The sequence below is a fragment of the Eriocheir sinensis genome, chromosome 36, assembly GCF_024679095.1.
Source record: "Eriocheir sinensis breed Jianghai 21 chromosome 36, ASM2467909v1, whole genome shotgun sequence".
Taxonomy (NCBI): domain Eukaryota; kingdom Metazoa; phylum Arthropoda; class Malacostraca; order Decapoda; family Varunidae; genus Eriocheir; species Eriocheir sinensis.
This window is the reverse complement of record NC_066544.1, coordinates 13,605,865-13,624,246: the sequence shown is the minus strand read 5'-3', so window position 1 is coordinate 13,624,246 and position 18,382 is coordinate 13,605,865. Positions and strand designations below refer to the sequence as shown.

At 48.7% G+C, this 18,382-nt stretch overlaps 2 protein-coding genes and 1 long non-coding RNA gene across 11 annotated transcripts in view; 1 reads left to right on the top strand and 2 right to left on the bottom strand.

The window, feature by feature from the left end:
* LOC127007861 (UDP-glycosyltransferase UGT5-like) overlaps positions 1-18,382 on the bottom strand; it is an 84,157-nt gene that overhangs the window by 23,035 nt on the left and 42,740 nt on the right. For 4 of the 5 annotated variants that reach the window (XM_050879270.1, XM_050879271.1, XM_050879268.1 and 1 more), the window contains exons 6-10: positions 10,409-10,500; positions 10,076-10,209; positions 9,748-9,967; positions 9,353-9,496; positions 3,778-3,873 (exon numbers count right to left, since the gene is read on the bottom strand). In XM_050879270.1, the coding sequence (XP_050735227.1) occupies positions 3,778-3,873; positions 9,353-9,496; positions 9,748-9,967; positions 10,076-10,209; positions 10,409-10,500 (686 nt within the window). Of the gene's footprint in view, positions 1-1,603; positions 1,930-2,434; positions 2,579-2,720; positions 2,941-3,117; positions 3,252-3,392; positions 3,485-3,581; positions 3,676-3,777; positions 3,874-9,352; positions 9,497-9,747; positions 9,968-10,075; positions 10,210-10,408; positions 10,501-18,382 lie in introns of those variants that run through there. The other variant, XM_050879267.1, reaches the window with a different exon arrangement.
* On the top strand, positions 10,410-14,944 carry LOC127007869 (uncharacterized). The gene is made up of 2 exons (XR_007760621.1): positions 10,410-10,550; positions 14,722-14,944. It is a non-coding gene; the product is annotated as an uncharacterized LOC127007869 (long non-coding RNA).
* On the bottom strand, positions 11,652-17,253 carry LOC127007864 (UDP-glycosyltransferase UGT5-like). Of its 5 annotated transcripts, none has more exons than XM_050879281.1 (12): positions 17,049-17,253; positions 16,893-17,003; positions 15,529-15,801; positions 15,159-15,352; positions 14,980-15,071; positions 14,781-14,874; positions 14,580-14,671; positions 14,280-14,444; positions 13,899-14,118; positions 13,443-13,586; positions 12,984-13,173; positions 11,652-11,790 (listed from the first exon to the last, which is right to left on the bottom strand). In XM_050879281.1, the coding sequence occupies exons 1-11, from the start codon at positions 17,118-17,120 to the stop codon at positions 13,029-13,031; spliced, it is 1,602 nt and encodes a 533-aa protein (XP_050735238.1). In that variant the 5' UTR covers positions 17,121-17,253; the 3' UTR covers positions 11,652-11,790; positions 12,984-13,028. The 5 variants fall into 5 exon arrangements, with proteins under 5 accessions (XP_050735238.1, XP_050735237.1, XP_050735236.1 ...); XM_050879280.1 differs by lacking the exon at positions 11,652-11,790 and adding an exon at positions 12,146-12,288; XM_050879279.1 differs by lacking the exon at positions 11,652-11,790 and having other exon boundaries at positions 12,728-13,173; positions 17,049-17,252.

The window sequence follows — 18,382 nt, the reverse complement described above, 5'->3', positions numbered from 1 at the left end:
AGTACCACCTGAATCCACTCTCGGCTGACAAACACAGCAGCGAGTCGCCTGCAAAAAACTCAAGGCTCTGTGAAAATACTTGTCCTCTCCTTATAGCCGGTCCCCTCCTCGACGATAACAGTTGCCCTTCAACTTAACTTTCTGTTAAAAAAAAAATCAAATGATGAGTGGGAGGAGGAGGAGGAGAAAGAGGAGAAGGAGGCGGCGTTAATGAAAGTGGGAAGCTACTGACCAGATCTTTCCGGTTAGGTTTAGAATGCTTTAGATCTTTCTCGATACAGTGATTCTCTCTCTCTCTCTCTCTCTCTCTCTCTCTCTCTCTCTCTCTCTCTCTCTCTCTCTCTCTCTCTCTCTCTCTCTCTCTCTCTCTCTCTCTCTCTCTCTCTCTCTCTCTCTCTCTCTCTCTCTCTCTCTCTCTCTCTCTCTCAAAATACGTAAATCTGTTTTTATCCAGTTATAACTTATGCGAAAGACTTATCAAAACACAGGCAACCGATCTGAGCTTTGAAAACCTAATCCGCCTAGAAGCGCTTGTGGCTAGCAGAGACTCGCCACAAACATCGCTTTCGGCTCGGCTCGTCGCCTCGGTGCCGGTGTGGTGTCATCTGCCATCCACGTATTTTGAGACATCCCATCCTGATCTGCACATGCGCGGCTTTGCTTACAAACAGACGGTGGATGACATTCGGCACGGTGCCATGCCTTTTATCAACTGCCTATTGTGATCCGTCCCACCCAAGTTTTTTTTTTTTTTTTTTTTTTAGTAAATTATGCCGTATGTTTTGAATTTGAAAATTGCTTGAAAAATGAAAGTTTCTTCTTGCACCCTTTGTATGTCAGTAAATGTGATGAATGAGATAACCTGCACCCCTTGTATGTCAGTAAATGTGATAAATGAGATAACCTACACCCCTTGTATGTCAGTAAATGTGATAAATGAGATAACCTGCACCCCTTGTATGTCAGTAAATGTGATAAATGAGATAACCTACATCCCTTGTATGTCAGTAAATGTGATAAATGAGATAACCTACACCCCTTGTATGTCAGTAAATGTGATAAATGAGATAACCTGCACCCCTTGTTTGTCAGTAAATGTGATAAATGAAATAATCTGCGCCCCTTGTATGCCAGTAAATGTGATAAATGAGATAACCTACATCCCTTGTATGCCAGTAAATGTGATAAATGAGATAACCTACATCCCTTGTATGTCAGTAAATGTGATAAATGAGATAACCTACACTCTCTTCTCATCGATGGTCATGTTTCTCGGATACTCTCCATTTAATAGTATCTAAATTATGGGGTTCATGTCATCCTTGAATTTGGCCATATTCCCATAAAAACTACCATGCTGTCTTGCCGCCATCTTGCCTGGACAAACTGCAATATCAACACTGAGTTTGTAAACATCGGGTTCCGCTCATGCGCATATCTGGATGGGATGTCTCGAAATACGTGGATGGCAGATGACACCACACCGGGTCACGTACCGTCCCAGGTCCTCTTTAGGTAACAACACACTCCAAAACCCTAACTCACTCACCTGCTTGGGTATCAAAGCCTTCCGTCAGTGGATGGAAATATGGAGTCAGGGAGATGAAGTAAAATCATTTATTTATGGCAAACTTAAAATGAAGCAGAATACCCTGGGACAACAGTGAGTTTTTTTTCTTTCGAATAACAGAGTACGAATTCAGAGCAATTCTTGTCTTATTCCTTTCTCCTGCTACCGTGTGTTGCTTCCCTCCCGCCGCGTGACGCTGACCAAGATTCAAGCGTTAGTCCTTCTTGGTCTTCCTGGAGCGGCAGCAGCAGCCAACCAGGGCTCGGAGAATCCTGTATGGGATCCAGATGGCCAGGCCCGCAGCCACCAGCGTCACCACCACCACCACCGCCCACACGTCAGAGTTGTACAACTGGTACCTGGAGGCAAATATGGAGAAAAAGATGAGTGCAGAAGGAAGCGATCCTCGGAGCCCGCCAAAAGATTCGGGTTGGTGGTCACCCATTGACGGGCAGGAGTCTTTCGGGGAAGCCATTGACGGGCAGGAGTCTTTCGGGGAAGCTTGTGCGAGGAGAATCATTCCCTGAGTTATTCTGCATCCTTACAAACAGGTCAGCCATGCTGAGTGGCAGCGTCGCCTCAGTGATGTCATCAATAACACGCCACGCTTCGGAGCCTGTGGTCTGCCAGGGGCCAACGCCGCCACACCATACATATGTGGTTGACGGCGTTGGCCCCAGCAGATTGGGGATGTCAAATTATATGCCTGAATGGGTGTGTGACAGATTATGTCTGTGAAGATACAAGAACACGCCATACAGGCTGCCAGGCAGGTTGAACATAGATTTTGCTGATAAAACTGAAATAGATCCAGGACAATGGGAAATAACTTTTGTCAAGGTAGATGGGAAGAAAGGGACTCACCAGGGGATGTCGAGGGCGGGGGAGCGGAGGTGGCGTGCCCCTTGGTGCCGCAGGACATACTCCACCCAGTAGGTCGCCCAGTCCCCGGGCGACATCGGCTGGTCCCGCATCACCCTCGCCCGCCGCTGCGCCTCCTCCTGAAACCTGCTTGTCCAGAGCCCAGAGTCTCAGAGGAAGAATGATTCACCCAGACAGTCTTATTTCATATAGTTTAACGCGGACTGTGTCCCAAAACGAACAATTGCGATAGAAAAAAAACAGATAGCAGTCAGGTTCACCGTAGTACCTTGAGTCGACTATTATCTGAAAAATGTTGCCGCGAAGGCTGTCATAGGTGAGGTCCTCCCAGCGCAGGAAACGTCCCCAGCCCTCTCGCTGCACCACCATCATGTTGAATTTTTGGTCCACGGCGACAGGCAGGCCGAGCACCGGCACCCCGTGGTAGGACGCCTCCTGGGTGCTGAACAGACCCCCGTGTGTGATGAAGAGCCGCAGCTGCGGGTGACCTGGCCTCGGGAACAAGAGATGGACCATCAGACTGGCAACTTCATACGATCTTGTAGACGGCACACTTTCTCGTATGTTTCACACTGTCATCTTCCTTCCTTCATACTCTGGATTTAGCAGTCGCCCAACAGTCCCTAGTGGTCTGCACCGAAGACTGTCAACCGTGGCAAACTGACCGAGGATGTCCTGCTGAGGGAGCCACTTGGACAGCCGCACGTTGGGGGGAAGGCCCTCCATGGCGTCCTCGTCCCACTTCCACAGGACCCGCTGCTGCAGGGAGCCGAACACCTCCAGCAGCACCTTCCTGTACCTGTGAGGGATTAGGCGTCACTGTTACCTGTCCACTGTGTATACCTGTCCCCCGTGTGTGTACCTGTCCTAGGTGTGTGCACCTGTCCACCGTGTGTGGCTGCCTCTGGACAGTGATACTTGGTGGTGCCATCGCACTCACTCCTCGGGTAAGGTTGATGACTTGACGAGGGTTCCCAGACTGAAGAGAATGACTCCCGGCTTCCCCGCGCCGGCGACCCACTGCTGCAGATCCTGGCACGAGGGAGAGGGAGGCAAAGGTGTAGCAGCAGCAGCAGCGAGTGTTTCGTCAAGGGGAGCAGCAGAGCCAAAGACAGGGGGAGGGACGTACCTCGGGGAGCGGCTCGGCGGGGCGGCAGTGTATTCCTCCGGCGTGCACCACCGTGGGCGTGTAGGGCAGCGTCGGGTTCTCCATCGTCCTGACGCTGCGGAGGAAGGAAGGACACGAGTGAGGCGTGCGCACACACACACACACACACTCACACACACACACACACACACACACACACACACACACACACACACACCTGTTGGAGATGAAGAGGCTGCCTTTAAGTCTCAGCTCCGACAGGCTAGGCATGTCCTCAGGGCACAGCTTCCGGGCGCGGCAATCCGCTTCCAGCCTGAATAAGGCGCGTAATTGTACCTGACATATGTTAAAAGTTCGCCATTTGCCACAGATCACCAAAACAAAAGTTGTTACTCCTGTTGGTTAGATGTAATATTACTCCTGTTTTTGTCTGACCTGCGTGTTTAATTCTAAGTAACATGAATGGGTACACCAATCTCCGTCCTCCGCTGATTCCTTCCTTCATTCTGTTTCCGCAAATATTGCTGGGTTGTGAAGAATGTGAAAGAGTTTTGAAGTTATTTATTCACAGTGACGGCTGCTAATTATTTTTTGGGAGTTTTTGGAGGATTTCCGTGGTGCGAAAGGAAGCTCAGGCAGCGGCAAGATGAAGGGACAATAATGTATATCAAGGCGGCCGGCCGAGTGAAAAACGAAGAAAATTGATCAAAATGAAAAATTGAGAAAAAAAATTCCTCTGCTGCGTATGCCCTTTGATGATCTAATTACAAAGTGTTCATTAAAATTCGCATTACATTTTTATCTTTAGGGCGCATAATGGACCCCCCATGCCTCAAAGCGATGCGTTCGGGGGCTCACTCAACGCGAATGAAAGCTTCCATTCAAAGATCTGGAAGAAATGTCAAAAAGTCAAGTTTGTTGGAGCATCAAGAGTCCAATTTGTTTCCCAAATCACCTTCCTTCACCATTATTTTGGATATAACAAAATAAATTTCTTGCAACATCAACTACTCACTCGAAAGTCAAGAAAAAGATACTAAAAGGAAAAGCGTGAGAAATAAGAAGAGATCCAAGAACATCAAAGAGAAGAAGAAAGAGGAGACATCCTCCACGAGCATTCTGAAACAAACCTGGCAACAATGAATGGCTTGGCAGCTATGAAACACCTCCTTTGTGAGCCTCAAACTGAGTTGGGGGTAGGGGGGTGGGGGTACCAGGAGCCTTACAGACAATATTTTATGCCTGGACATCAAAATATATGACTGAACATGAAAATATATCTTTTTATATATCATTACAAATAAATGAAAGGATAAATGCCATGATATCACTTCGCTATGTTTGAATGTTACGCATTCAAAACTTTACCTGGCCGTATCTCAAAATGTAAGTTATGTATACCTCTGCGCTTCAATTTCTCCATCATTTTTGAACCGAATTCAATGAAACCAACACCAAAGCCATGCCCAGACTTGTAAACATCAAACTATAGCGAGTTTTTTCTCGTATATGATGTGACTGAATTCTGGTGTATTTATGTCTGAATTTTTAGGGAAAAATTATGACCATGAAAGTTTGAAAATTTATATTCCGCAAACTAATGATTATTGATGCAATATTTCGATATACTTTCATTGGCCTAAACATGGTTCTTGTACTATATCAATTGTTTCCATGTGAAGTAATTATTATAGTAGAAATAGCCTTTAAAAAAAAAAATCAAATTTTCCAAAAATGGTCATTGGCAAAAGATAGAAAGGTGATGGATTTTTTTTTGGCTAAATCTTATGCGTAGGGTGTCCTTTACGTCTGGTATATAAATCACGACAGTGACCCGTTGAATAAGAAAAAAAGGTAAAAAAACGGCTGGCTGAGGGATGCTAGGGAACGCTTTATGCCCCTAAACCTCTCTGGCACCGCACCGCTACTTTTTTTTTTTTTTTTTTACGCATGGCGTTGGTCTTGTTCGAGTCTGTGGACCACAAACAAATTAATTTATTCTCATATAAATAGTTTGACTTTTTTTCTGTGGACACCCATCTGGAGCTCAGAGCACAATCTAACTTCACCTGGGAAGATAGAACCATTTGTTGAATGCCGCTTCAGAGACGTCCGAGAGCGTGCTGACCATCCTGCCGGCGAAGGTGAGCGGGTACTCGAGGTCAAAGCCGAAGGCGGGCAGAAGGGACGGGAAGGACGGGGTGCCGGCCACGTCACAGGTCGCTCCGTGCACTATGTTGGGAGTCACGTAGATGAACGGCACCTGTTAGAGTGGGCAGATATAAGGTGGACTTCGTGCCTCAACAAAAAAAGAAAGGCATCGGGATGTTGCAAAACTTTTGGAATGTGGTCAGCGCTACAAATATGCCGGCCCAGAGGGATTTCTTCCTTGGCTGTATGCTGACCGTGACTGAAGTGCTTGCAGACCATCCTGTACTGGATACTGCCCAGGTCATAGCGGCAGGAAGTCACCTTATCCGAAGACTAAAAACACACCAAAGATTGGACGCATTTTTTTCCGTTGTTGTGAATCGCGTAGAGTTGCGCTCCGTGGCGCAGTGTTCAGTACTGTACAACTGAGAACTCTCCAGAAAAATGTTAGGATACATTTTTTGATGGGCCAAAAGTTGTAAGGATTAATATAGGTTTATATGTGGAGATGCAAGATGGACATCACATTCGCAAGAAATCTCTTGCAAAGATTCACAAGAAAATGTTTGCAGTCCTTCACTGCACCGATGGTGTTGTCAGCTTTCCTCCTTTCTCAGCTCACACACAAAACTGCACAAACGATTAATTTTGTTTGTGCGTCATCTCTGCGTGCATCTCCAACAAAAACGTTATCGTCGTTTCTTATCCCGTGAGATAAGTGTCCTTCAGCCCGAGCCACTCGCATGATGAGATAGTTCCAATATGACCACATACATCCATGTCATGCCCTTGTTGTGCGTTGGGGCGCGGAGGGAAGTAGGAAGCAGTGAAGGCGATGGATGGCGTAGTAGAAGTTGTAGTCACGATTTCGTTGTCAAAAGTTGTAGTTAAATCACGTTTAACGTTATCCTGACACTACTCACAAAAATATTTCTATGTGCATCCCACGACGCCTGTAGACTTTCTTGCGGGGTGCGGTGACAGGCTTCAGCCCATTGACTTATTTTATATCCAAAGACCGCCATAGAATATGACTGTTAATTGTCTCACACTGCCCCTGGTGCGCCTCTTACCGAATTCGATAAACTTAGGATTAAATAAAATGCCTGTGAGTAACGTGGGCAATCCTTGGCCACTCGGCGGTAGTTGACAGTTGGTTGCGGCAGGATTCAAACCCGGGTCTTCCGGATTACTGTGTCTAAACCCTGACCACTCGGCCATTGTGATGGTGCTGATGCACACGATGAGGGTTGTAGATTTATTAACGTTCATGATAACTTGCTCGGCATTGTAAGTTTTTTTTTCCTGCACATTATTATGAATGCTCTTAACAATACGTCATAATAATTATCATCGAGCCATCATGTTGCCTGTAATTATGTTTTGCATAGAATTAGTAGTCAATAAATAAGGATGTTTTCCCTAAGTTATGTGTTAGTATCAATAGATCGTCACGTGAGCACCTGTTGGTGGCAGTTACTTTACCTTGAGGGTGTGGGCGACGGAGAGGAAGCAGTCCGTCATGTACACAAACAGCATCACCAAGTCGAACCCTTCCCTGACGGCCGCCTGCACCTCGCTGGCGCCCAGAGCCTGGCCGCAGGAGGTGACCATGGCGGGGAAGAGGTCTTTCGTTAACTGCAGAGTGCTTGTGTTGAAAAGGTTCGGGATGATGTCGAAAACGTTGACGCTTGACACGACAATCTCCCGGATGTTGCGTCTTTGCCGCGGAGACTCGAAGCTCGTCACGAGCGTCACCTGTCGAGCCACGGACAGGACACAGCCGCTGACGTGACGATGACAAATTGAACATTGGACAAAATTGTCGTATTTCTATTCAACTTAAATCCTAGAACAACAGACCTTAATACACCCTGCTGGAAGGGCGCACCACTCACCGTGTGGTTCCTTGCCGCCAGGTTCTCCGCGATGCCCATAAAGAAATTCTTGTGACTTCTGCCACCAATGGGTTGCGCAATCAGGATCCTCGCTGCCCCTGCCTCCTGCACCGCTACTGCCATCACCGCCGCCACCACCGCCGCTGCCATCACCGTTACCTTAGCCATCACCCTCACCACTCCTAGGCTCAGAGCACCAGACGTCTGCTTGACACACACCCTTGCGGTAACTCGTTTGCTCAGACGTGGAAGTAGTGTTCCCCCGACTGTGAGCTAATGACCTTAAACTGAATTATCACCGAGATAGCGTATCAGTAACTCCCTCTTTGAGGAAAATTTGCTTTAATACTTCGAAGCCGATAACGGTGACAACAACGTTTTGCGCCCTGCCAGCATGACTGCGGAATTTTTACCGAAGTCAAAATCTTTCTGAATCTGTAAACGCCCTGCCCAGTAGCTTATTTCACTCGGTTGATATTTCGATGACTTGACTGGTGACGTGGATTTAGTTAGTTGTTGAGTGTCCACCACGAAATAAGGTTTGTTGTTTGGGCTGATTAGATTTCTTATGCCGCCTTTTTGTGACCCAGGACCTCCTGTTGACAGCCAAGCTGTCTATCAACTTTTCTTGATGTGACGCAGTTTAGTTCCGTGCAGGACCTTCATGAGTCTGTGGCAAGTTAATTAATTATAGGATTGCGCGTCTGTGTGGCTTCCTTCTTCATACGTGTGTATTTGTTCCGTAGTGATGCCGCTCCTGTAACGGGAGTCCATCGAGAACCGAACTTTGATTAACTCGGCTCTAGATTGGCGAAAGACACAGAAATCAGATACTTTTTTTAATGAGTACAAATTTACAGATTTTTCTATCAATAAGATGAGTGTCGCTAAGTAACAGGTATAAGTTGAATTTAGCTTCAGGAAAGAGACAAAGTGTAAGTGAGCAAAGTAACGTATGAATGCTATGGACGCACTATGATCCCTCATCCAGAAACGGGTAATTAAATTAATATATTCATTGTTTTTTTGTTATTGGTCAGTGATACAAAAAGATTTAACATGCATCGTAATGTTTTGTCTTTCATCAATGATATTCGGATTATATATGTTAAATATCAATATTACTTTGCAGTTACAACAGCTTTTTCCTTTTTCATAAACGTACGGCGTCGTGTATCACTTCTTTCCCTACCGCTCCAAGTTAGTCAGTCGGCGTCTCCTCCCACTCCTCACGTGATAATATTCAGAAGGCTGAACGTCAGTCCCTCCTCGTCTTTCTAGAAGGTTAACAGCAGGCAGCGAGAGCTCAAAGGATAAAGGCTACACAGCATGTCAAAAGTCAATCCTTCTTGGCCTTCCTTGTTCGGCAGCAGCATCCAGTCAGGGCTCGAAGGATCCTGTAAGAGAGCCAGGAGGCCAGGACCCCCGCCACCAGCGTCACCACCACCACCACCGCCCACACGTCAAAGTTGTACAACTGGTACCTGAAGATAACAGCGAGAAAAGGGTAAGTCCAGGAAGGAACATGAATCGTGTCCACGCCAAGAAGCTCGGACAGGAGGCCATTGCCCATGAGGCGCGGAAGAGGAGCGAACATGAACAGAGTACATTACATATATAACTTCTGGTCAGAATGAAACTAACAATGACAGACACAAACTGGATGATCTTTAGGATGTATCGGCCATGTCCGAGTCGCTTCTAAAGAATATCCAAAGGCTCGTGAAGCAGTAAGTGGCTCACCAGGGAATGTCGAGGGCGGGGGAGCGGAGGTGGCGTGCCCCTTGGTGCCGCAGGACATACTCCACCCAGTAGGTTGCCCAGTCCCCCGGTAACATCGGCTGGTCCCGCATCACCCTCCACCGCCGCCGCACCTCCTCTAGCAGCCTGTTGGGATAAATTGCGTTGCCCAGTTAAGATTCTCGCCTGCTGTCCGGTCGTCCACCCGTTCCATCTAGTCCATCGCAGACTGACGCAGCCTTGAGCAGGAGTCACTAAATACTGAGGACGCACCGCACCAAGGCAATTACCAGAACACTAAAGCCAAATGCATCATGAATGATGTATCAAAACAGTCATTTGTAGTGTTCCCCGAGATCCTTCCCGCCCACACACCTCCCCATCCACTGTGGCTGTACCTTGAGTCGTCCAGTGTCTGCAGGATGAGGACACGAAGACTCTCATTGGTGAGGTCCTCCCATTGAAGGACTCGTCCCCAGCCCTCCCTCTGCACTGTCCTCATGTTGTGGTGTTGGTCCAAGGTTACCGGCAACCCAATCACCGGCACCCCGTGGTAGGTGGCCTCCTGGGAGCTGAACAGACCCCCGTGTGTAATGAAGAGCCTCAGCTGCGGGTGACCTGCATTTGAAAGGAGACTGAGTTTGGCGGCAGCTTCTCTGTGTTGACAGATTCAAATTCTGCGTTACTCTCTCTCGAAGCATGACACGATGAAGGCGTCAAACTGACCGAGGATGTCCTGCTGAGGGAGCCACTTGGACAGCCGCACGTTGGGGGGAAGGCCCTCCATGGCGTCCTCGTCCCACTTCCACAGGACCCGCTGCTGCAGGGAGCCGAACACCTCCAGCAGCACCTTCCTATACCTGTGAGGGAGGAGACATCACTGTTACCTGTCCACCGTGTGTGTACCTGTCCATCGTGTGTACCTGTCCACCGTGTGTGTACCTGTCCCCCGTGTGTGTACCTGTCCACCGTGTGTGTACCTGTCCCCCGTGTGTGTACCTCTCCACCGTGTGTGATGGTCTCAGGACAGTGGCCGTTAAAGGCTGTAGCCGGACTCACTCCTCGGGCATGCTGGACGGCTTGACGAGGCTTCCCAGACTGAAGAGAATGACTCCTGGCTTCCCCGCGCCGGCGACCCACTGCTGCAGATCCTGGCACGAGGGAGAGGGAGGCAAAGCTGTAGCAGCAGCAGCAGCAGCAAGTGTTTCGTCAAGGGGAGCAGCAGAGCCAAAGACAGGGGGAGGGACGTACCTCGGGGAGCGGCTCGGCGGGGCGGCAGTGTATTCCTCCGGCGTGCACCACCGTGGGCGTGTAGGGCAGCGTCGGGTTCTCCATCGTCATGACGCTGCGGGAGAGGATGGAGGGTGAGGCGTGCACACACACACACACACACACACACACACACACACACACACACACACACACACACACACCTGTTGGTAATGAAGAGGCTGGTGTTGAGTTTCATTTCCGTCATGCTGGGCATGTCCTCAGGGCACAGCTTGCGGGCGCGGCACTGCGCTTCCTGACTGACGGTACATATTAGATATAGACTTGATCCAGCTAATACTTTTTTTCTGAAGTTTCATCTTTCTACTATTGTTACCATGTAGTCAGATGGCTCAGCATTAAGGTTATGTAAGAACTTGAGGAATTGTATTTTATCAAAGTGAATGGTCAATAAGATTTTCTTAATTAATGGTATTTTATCTCAGCTTGAAATTTTTTGTGGACTTTTGAAGAGTTATCATATGTAAATTATTTCCCTCTTCCCACCTTGGAACCATGACCCAGTCGTTGGACGTGATCGCCATCAGGTCGTAGAGGGTGCTGATCATGCGCCCCGTGAAGGTGAGCGGGTACTCAAGGTCGAGGAAGAAGCTCGTGGTCAGGGAGGGGAAGGCGGGGCTGCCCGTGGCGTAGGCGTACTGGCCCAAGATTTTGTTCGCGTGAACGAAGATGAACGGGACCTGTCGATGTATGCATGTTTAGCTTTGATACCGCCGCTCAGACCTTTTTGTCTTACCGGTGCTTGTTTTGTGGAAAAAGAGACTTTAGAATCAGTTATTTTTTCAACAACAATGAACAAAAACAGTGAATACAATGTTTCCAGCTTTGTGACCTCCACCTCAGTATTGTGATTCAGCAGCGACGAGATCATTACTTACCTGTAACTCATGGGCGAAGGTGAGGAAGCATTCGGTGATGCCAATGTGCAAGATTACCAGGTCAAATTTCTCGTCCCTGAGTTTCTGCACTCCCTCGTAGCTCAGGGCGTCGACACACACGGTTTTCATGTCGTCGATGAGGGAGGTCATGGCGGTATGCACGGTGTGGGTGAAGAGGTTAGGCATATTTTCGAATATTTGGACGCCTGGCACGACCACCACCTTGACGTTGGGAGGCCTCTTGGACGGCTCGTAGCCCGCTATATACGTCACCTTAGAAAGAAGGAAGTTGAGCGATGTTATAGAGACATTGGAATGCATGGTATTTAGACACCGTGCGCCAACACGCCACAACTTTCTGGCCGTTCGTTTAACTGCAGAGGCTCATCGCCTACACGGCTGAAAGTCACCTTAAAGAAGTGGTGACCGTGCCGTTCAGTGGTGTCACTCACCGTGTGGTTCCTCCGCGCCAGGTGCTCGGCGATGGGCATGAAGAAATTGTTGTGGCTCTTGGTACCAATGGGCACCGCCATTAGGATCCGCGCGGCTTGCGTCTGCTGCACCTCCGCCACCATCGCCACCATCACCGCCACCACCACCGTCGTCAGTCTCCCGCACTGCCCCAGCATAGTTCCTTTGCCTCAGAACAGACGGTCACCCGGGGACGCGCGCACACATGGAGAGCTCTAGCGTCTGCCACTGCTGACGAGCGGCGGCCAGTAGCCCGCTGCTGAATCCCAGACGCATGCTTACTGAAGTGGAGTGCCTCGCCTATGGGAGATAACACACCGCGATAAAGTGATAACGGCGCGGTTTCTAAATGTGTTGAATGATAATTCCACTTCACTAAGAATAAGGTACACATCGAAATCTACAGAAGCACCGACCGGTGATTTATCTCCGCTGTCATTGCTTTAACTCCAGTTTATTTCAGGCAAGCTGACTAAAACCAACAGGTCCTCTGTGTCGATGGCAAGTACGTTTTAGGATTCGAATCTTCATCGGACTACGTGGTGGTGGTATATACACGGCTGTAAGTGCGCAAAGCAGCTTAGCGAGCCTAACACAAAAAGATGCCTCACGTTCCTCGCGTCCTCCACGAGTCTCATCCCTCAGCCTAGCGCGGCGTGAGTCTGAGGCTGCAGCGACGCACTAAGGCGATGATACTCTTGGTGCCGAAGTTGTTCCGGGGTTCACAGAAACACTGCTCTGTGTGTACTAATATTTAATTGGTCGGTTAACAAATGCTCTTATATATATGTACAGTAAGAAGTTTGTTTGTCTCTTTCCTATCATGTTCTTTGTTGCCCGAAGCACAGTACAATTACCGGTGAGCGTCCCTGTCCCTCACTCGCTATTTTCTCTTGACATTAGACGAGTATTATCAGAGTTAGTTCTTTCTTACTGCCCCGCTACTACCATTCACTGCAGTACCTTGCCTGTTCCTCTCACAAAAGTTTCATTACTTTTTAGTTTCGATCCTGAGGGACAGCACTTAGGTGTGATGAGCGTCAATCCTTCTTGGTCTTCCTTGCTCGGCAGCAGCATCCAATCAGGGCTCGAAGGATCCTGTAGGAGAGCCAGGAGGCCAGGACCCCCGCCACCAGCGTCACCACCACCACCACCGCCCACACGTCAAAGTTGTACAACTCGTACCTGGACACGACAATGAGAAAGACATGAGTTTAGAACAAAACGGAACTTCTGCCGCCACGAACAACCATTCCTGCGGGCAAATTAGTTAAAACGAGACATCGGAAAACAGACAGACAGCATGGGAAGCCTTCCGGGGCAGTGAAACTTCAATGATGCTTTTTGTACGCTTCGCAGCCATGATGGCAGGAACACCTGCCTGTGCCTGAGAGGGCACGACAGGAAGCCTAAGGGCCAAGTCCTCAACCAAGAAGGAGTAGAAAGGGACTCACCAAGGGATGTCAAGGGCAGGGGAGCGGAGGTGTCGTGCCCCTTGGTGCCGCAGGACATACTCCACCCAGTAGGTCGCCCAGTCCCCCGGTGACATCGGCTGGTCCCGCATCACCCTCGCCCGCCGCTGCGCCTCCTCCCGAAACCTGCTTGGCCAGAGCGAAGTGTCAAAGAGCCAGACTCTGTGCTGCGGTAAAGCTCTCATCCTCGGCTTCGCCTCTATCTGCTGCCTCAGAACACGGGGGATTGTCTCTGCATTTGGTACTTGTATGTTATTGCGAGTTTTTGTTAAGGTCATTATTTTTTAAATGTACCTAATATGAATATATGTATAAATATGTTTAATGTTAAATAGATAAAAAAAAAAAATTAAACGTGAATGGGACAGCAATGACATAACAGAAGAAGGTTGTTGATTTTCTCCACACTAGTTGCCTCTCCATGAATCGGCTGCTTACGTAGGCTCGTCCATGATCTGTAGAATGTGGCCGCGGAGCCTGTCATAGGTTAGGTCCTTCCAGTCGAGGACACGTCCCCAGCCCTCCTGCTGCACCAGCTTCATGTTGTGGTGTTGGTCCACGTGTACAGGCAGGCCGAGCACCGGCACCCCGTGGTAGGTGGCCTCCTGGGTGCTGAACAAACCCCCGTGTGTGATGAAGAGTCGCGCCTGCGGGTGTCCTGCACACGGAAAAATGAATGATCAGCATCACAATACATTGCATCACCTTCCAGTCCATTGTCAGCCTCAGAGTATATCAGTTTGTTGACGTGTTGGGTATCAGCGTGTTTATACAATTGCGATCCAAGCTTCGTATCCCCAAGCGCAAATTGCCGCTTACCAGCAGAGCCCAGTAACAACGGCAAACTGACCGAGGATGTCCTGCTGAGGGAGCCACTTGGACAGCCGCACGTTGGGGGGAAGGCCCTCCATGGCGTCCTCGTCCCACTTCCACAGGACCCGCTGCTGCAGAGAGCCGAACACCTCCAGCAGCACCTTCCTGTACCTGTGAGGGGTTAGGCGTCACTGTTTCACCTGTGTACTTGTCCAACGTATGTGTATCTGTCCGCCCTGTGTGTACCTGTCCACCGTGTGTGGTGTCCTCAGGACAGTGACTGCTAAGTGTTGGCGTTACACTCACTCCTCGGGCATGTTTGACGACTTGACAAGGCTTCCCAAACTGAAGAGGATGACTCCCGGCTTCCCTGCACCGGCGACCCACTGCTGCAGATCCTGGCACGAGGGAGAGGGAGGCAAAGGTGTAGCAGCAGCATCAGTTACAGCAGCAGCGAGTGTTTCGTCAAGGGGAGCAGCAGAGCCAAAGACAGGGGAAGGGACGTACCTCGGGGAGCGGCTCGGCGGGGCGGCAGTGTATTCCTCCGGCGTGCACCACCGTGGGCGTGTAGGGCAGCGTCGGGTTCTCCATCGTCCTGACGCTGCGGAGGAAGGAGAGGAGTAAAGTGTGAACACACACACACACACACAAAAAAAAAAAATAATAAATAAATAAATAAGTAAATAAATAAGTAAATAAAACATACCTGTTGGTGATAAAAAGGCTGGCATTGACGACGATCTCCCCGAGGCTGGGCATGTCTTCAGGGCACAGCTTGCGGGCGCGACATTCCCGGTCCTGACTTTCGGGTTAAAATGCTTGTGTGAGTACATTTCCTTTATAATTCAACACATATCTGCAAGGTAACCTTCGTGATGTGTGCACCTTGGAATGAGGATCCCTTGGTTGCACGCGCGCCACATGAGGTCGTGGAGGGTGCTCAGCATGCGCCCCGTGAAGGTCAGCGGCGGCAAGAGTTCCAGGAAGAAGTTTGAGACCAGGGCGGGGAAGGCGGGGCTGCGGGTCGCGTAGTCGTGGGCGCCGCTGATCTTGTTCGGATTGACGAAGATGAACGGAACCTGTCGATTTGTGGTCGGACTTCGTGTCAGTTGCTGAGCCCTCCGCGATTTCGGTTCTAGTTTATCACAATAATAGCAACTTATGCCATGACTGTGTATTAAGACAATGCACGTCCCTGATGCCTCGGGTATATTACTCTGATTTTAAGTAACAGTAATCTGCGGCCCAATCCCACCTTTTGTTCGTGGACGAAAGAGAGGAAACATTCAGTGATGCCAACGTGTAATATGACCAGATCAATCTTCTCGTTCCTGAGGCGCTGCACTCCCTCGGAGGCCAAAGCCTCGACGCAGATGGTTTTCATGTCGTCGTAGATGGCAATCACGGCATCAAAGGTTTTGTGTGTGAAGCGGTTGGGCATCTTTTCAAATATCTGAACTCCCGGCACGACCACCACCTCAACGTTTGGCGACTCATTGTATTGCTCGTAGCCCGCCACGTACGTCACCTGTGTGTGGGGAGCGGGGGAGGGAGTGAAGGGAGAGGGAACTTCTTAGTCTTAAAATTGCGTGTGTATATATTGCTTCTTTCCAGGTAAAGATTGACATAAAATCCGTACACAGCTCACTCACTCGGTCCTGTTATACTTTTCTCTACCGCATTTAGAGGAGTCGGTGTTGATTTGAAAACATTGTTCATGATTGCAGCGCTGTCTTGATCATCAGCTCGACGCTTTTAGAACGGAGTCACTTTTCATCAGCCAAGGTCACGCCCACTGATAAGAATGTTTGCACTGAGGGTGAAATGTTAAGCGGAGACAGTGAATATTGAAGTCAAAGATATGCTTTGAGTCACTGAGGAACAGCATTTGAAATAGACGCACAGCACTCGGAGGGTGCACACCTCCGCCAAAGATCGTCATGAAAATTGGTCTGGGCATCAACTGTGATCCTATGCATCATATGGAAGCATTTGTTTCGAAATTTGATGAAATTTTATTTTCTTGGAAGCTTTGACTTTGGGCGAACTTTTCGAGGTAAAGGTCAAAGATCAAGATCAAGGCCATGCAAGGTGCATCATATGGAAGTATTTGTTTCGAAATTTGATGAAATTTTTTTTTTTTTTGGAAAATTTGACCTTGGGCGAACTTTTCGAGGTCAAGGTCAAAGGTCAAAGCCATGAAAGGTGCGTCTTCCCATGAGCTAAAATATGAACCAAGTCTGAAGTCTCTACGATGACGAGAACCGAAGTTATGGCCAATCTGACGTTTTGTGCGACCTTGACCTTTGACCTTTGACATAAACTTTAATGGGTTCTGTTCTGGATGGACACGAAGCTTCCCTGAAAAACTGGTTGAGATATCCTCAAAATTGTGCACAGGAGACTGCTTACGAACAAACAAACAAACAAATAAATAAACATACTGACCGGACCAAAAATATAACCTCCTCCCAACTACATTGGCGGAGGTAATAACTACAATGCCAACCCATTGTAATATTTTCCCGACACGTTCATTTATAAACCCAAGTAATTACATAACTGGAAAAGCTCCCCCCACAAAGGATTCTATACGTGTTGTTTAGTGGTGTCACTCACCGTATGGTTCCTCCGCGCCAGGTGCTCGGCGATGGGCATGAAGAAGTTGTTGTGGCTCTTGGTCACAATGGGCACCGCCATCAGGATCCGCGCGGCCTGCGTCTGCTGTACCTCCGCCACCATCGCCACCATCGCCACCATCGCCACCATCGCCACCATCGCCACCATCGCCACCATCGCCACCATCGCCGCCACCACCACTGTCGTTGGTTTCCCTAATAACGTCATCCTAACTGTGTGCTCGTGAGTTGGCCTCCTTTGCACACACGAGGCAACGCCCAGGTGAACTTCCTGGACCTAGTGACTGAAAATGTACCTCACTTGGCCCCACCGTAGTATGACTTAGACTGCAGGCAAATCGAATCATATGAAGCAGCTTTCCCCAAGGAGATAACAGCCATGATAAGGGAAGCGATGTTGTTGCGTCACATGACAATAGTGGAGTGCAATTTGCTTACCTGAGCGGCACATCTGTATTTTGTAAAGAGGAATTATAGTTGCATTACCTCGCACGGATTTCTAAGTATTAACTCAAAATCACTCGCATCAACTGAGTGCCAGGAATGGGACGACATTGATACTCGGCAGAGGTGTCTCATTTAGTATCCCTGAGCTGTTTTGCCCGGAGGAACACTGTTGTCACCACGTGGACGACAGTTCCATATGTTTTGTAACAACCTACAGCCATCGTTTATCCACATTCTTGTTCCATAAACATAAGAAAACACAAGACCATTTACAAGCGCCTAAAGACCGTAGAAGAAGTAGAAGCGTTCGGTGCTCCACGTTTCTCTCAAAGTCTCGTGCTTTGTATATTCAAATCAGGCAAGTAAAACACTCGACAGCTTACCTACAAACCTTAACATATTTTTATTATATGGAAACTGTATGTAAGACGTTGTTCGGTGTTTACTCAAGCACTATTCAGTATTTTTAGGATTCTAATACTAAAAAAAAAAAAAAACAGGAATGTCTCAAGTCAGAGGAAGCTTCCTCAGCACTCTGTTCAGCCTGTTGACACCCAGATGCTTTTTGAAGAGAGAAATTTGCACAGTATTTAGTACATTATTTTTCAATCGTAATTTTCTTTAAGATTACAGAACAGCGTGGTAACAGTACACCGTCCTGGGACGCTCTGTGCATTTTGCATCGTCTTGGTTGTTTCTTTGACAATAGAAAGCATTTCTTAGCGTATTCCAAGTGGCCGAACACTGGTGTGCCAAGTGTTAGTCCTTCTTGGCCTTCCTTGCTCGGCAGCAGCAGCCATTCAGGGCCCGAAGGATCCTGTAGCAGAGCCAGGAGGCCAGGACCCCCGCCACCAGCGTCACCACCACCACCACCGCCCACACGTCAAAGTTGTAAAACTCGTACCTGGAGACAGCAGCGAGAAAAGGATAGGTAGAGAAGAAAATAGACGTAGTGCCAGCGCCGAGAAGCGCGGACTGGAGTCCACTGCCCGTGTGAGGCTGAAGAGGAGCTTACAGGGACAG

Excerpts from the sequence above, each read along its gene's own strand:
- LOC127007864 (XM_050879281.1), bottom strand. The coding sequence starts at position 17,120 with ATGACGTTATTAGGGAAACCAACGACAGTGGTGGTGGCGGCGATGGTG. Across the intron at positions 15,072-15,158 it reads CAAGGGATCCTCATTCCAAG|GACCGGGAATGTCGCGCCCG; the intron begins GTGCACACATCA and ends CCCGAAAGTCAG. Across the intron at positions 13,587-13,898 it reads CAGATCATGGACGAGCCTAC|GTTTCGGGAGGAGGCGCAGC; the intron begins GTAAGCAGCCGA and ends CTGGCCAAGCAG.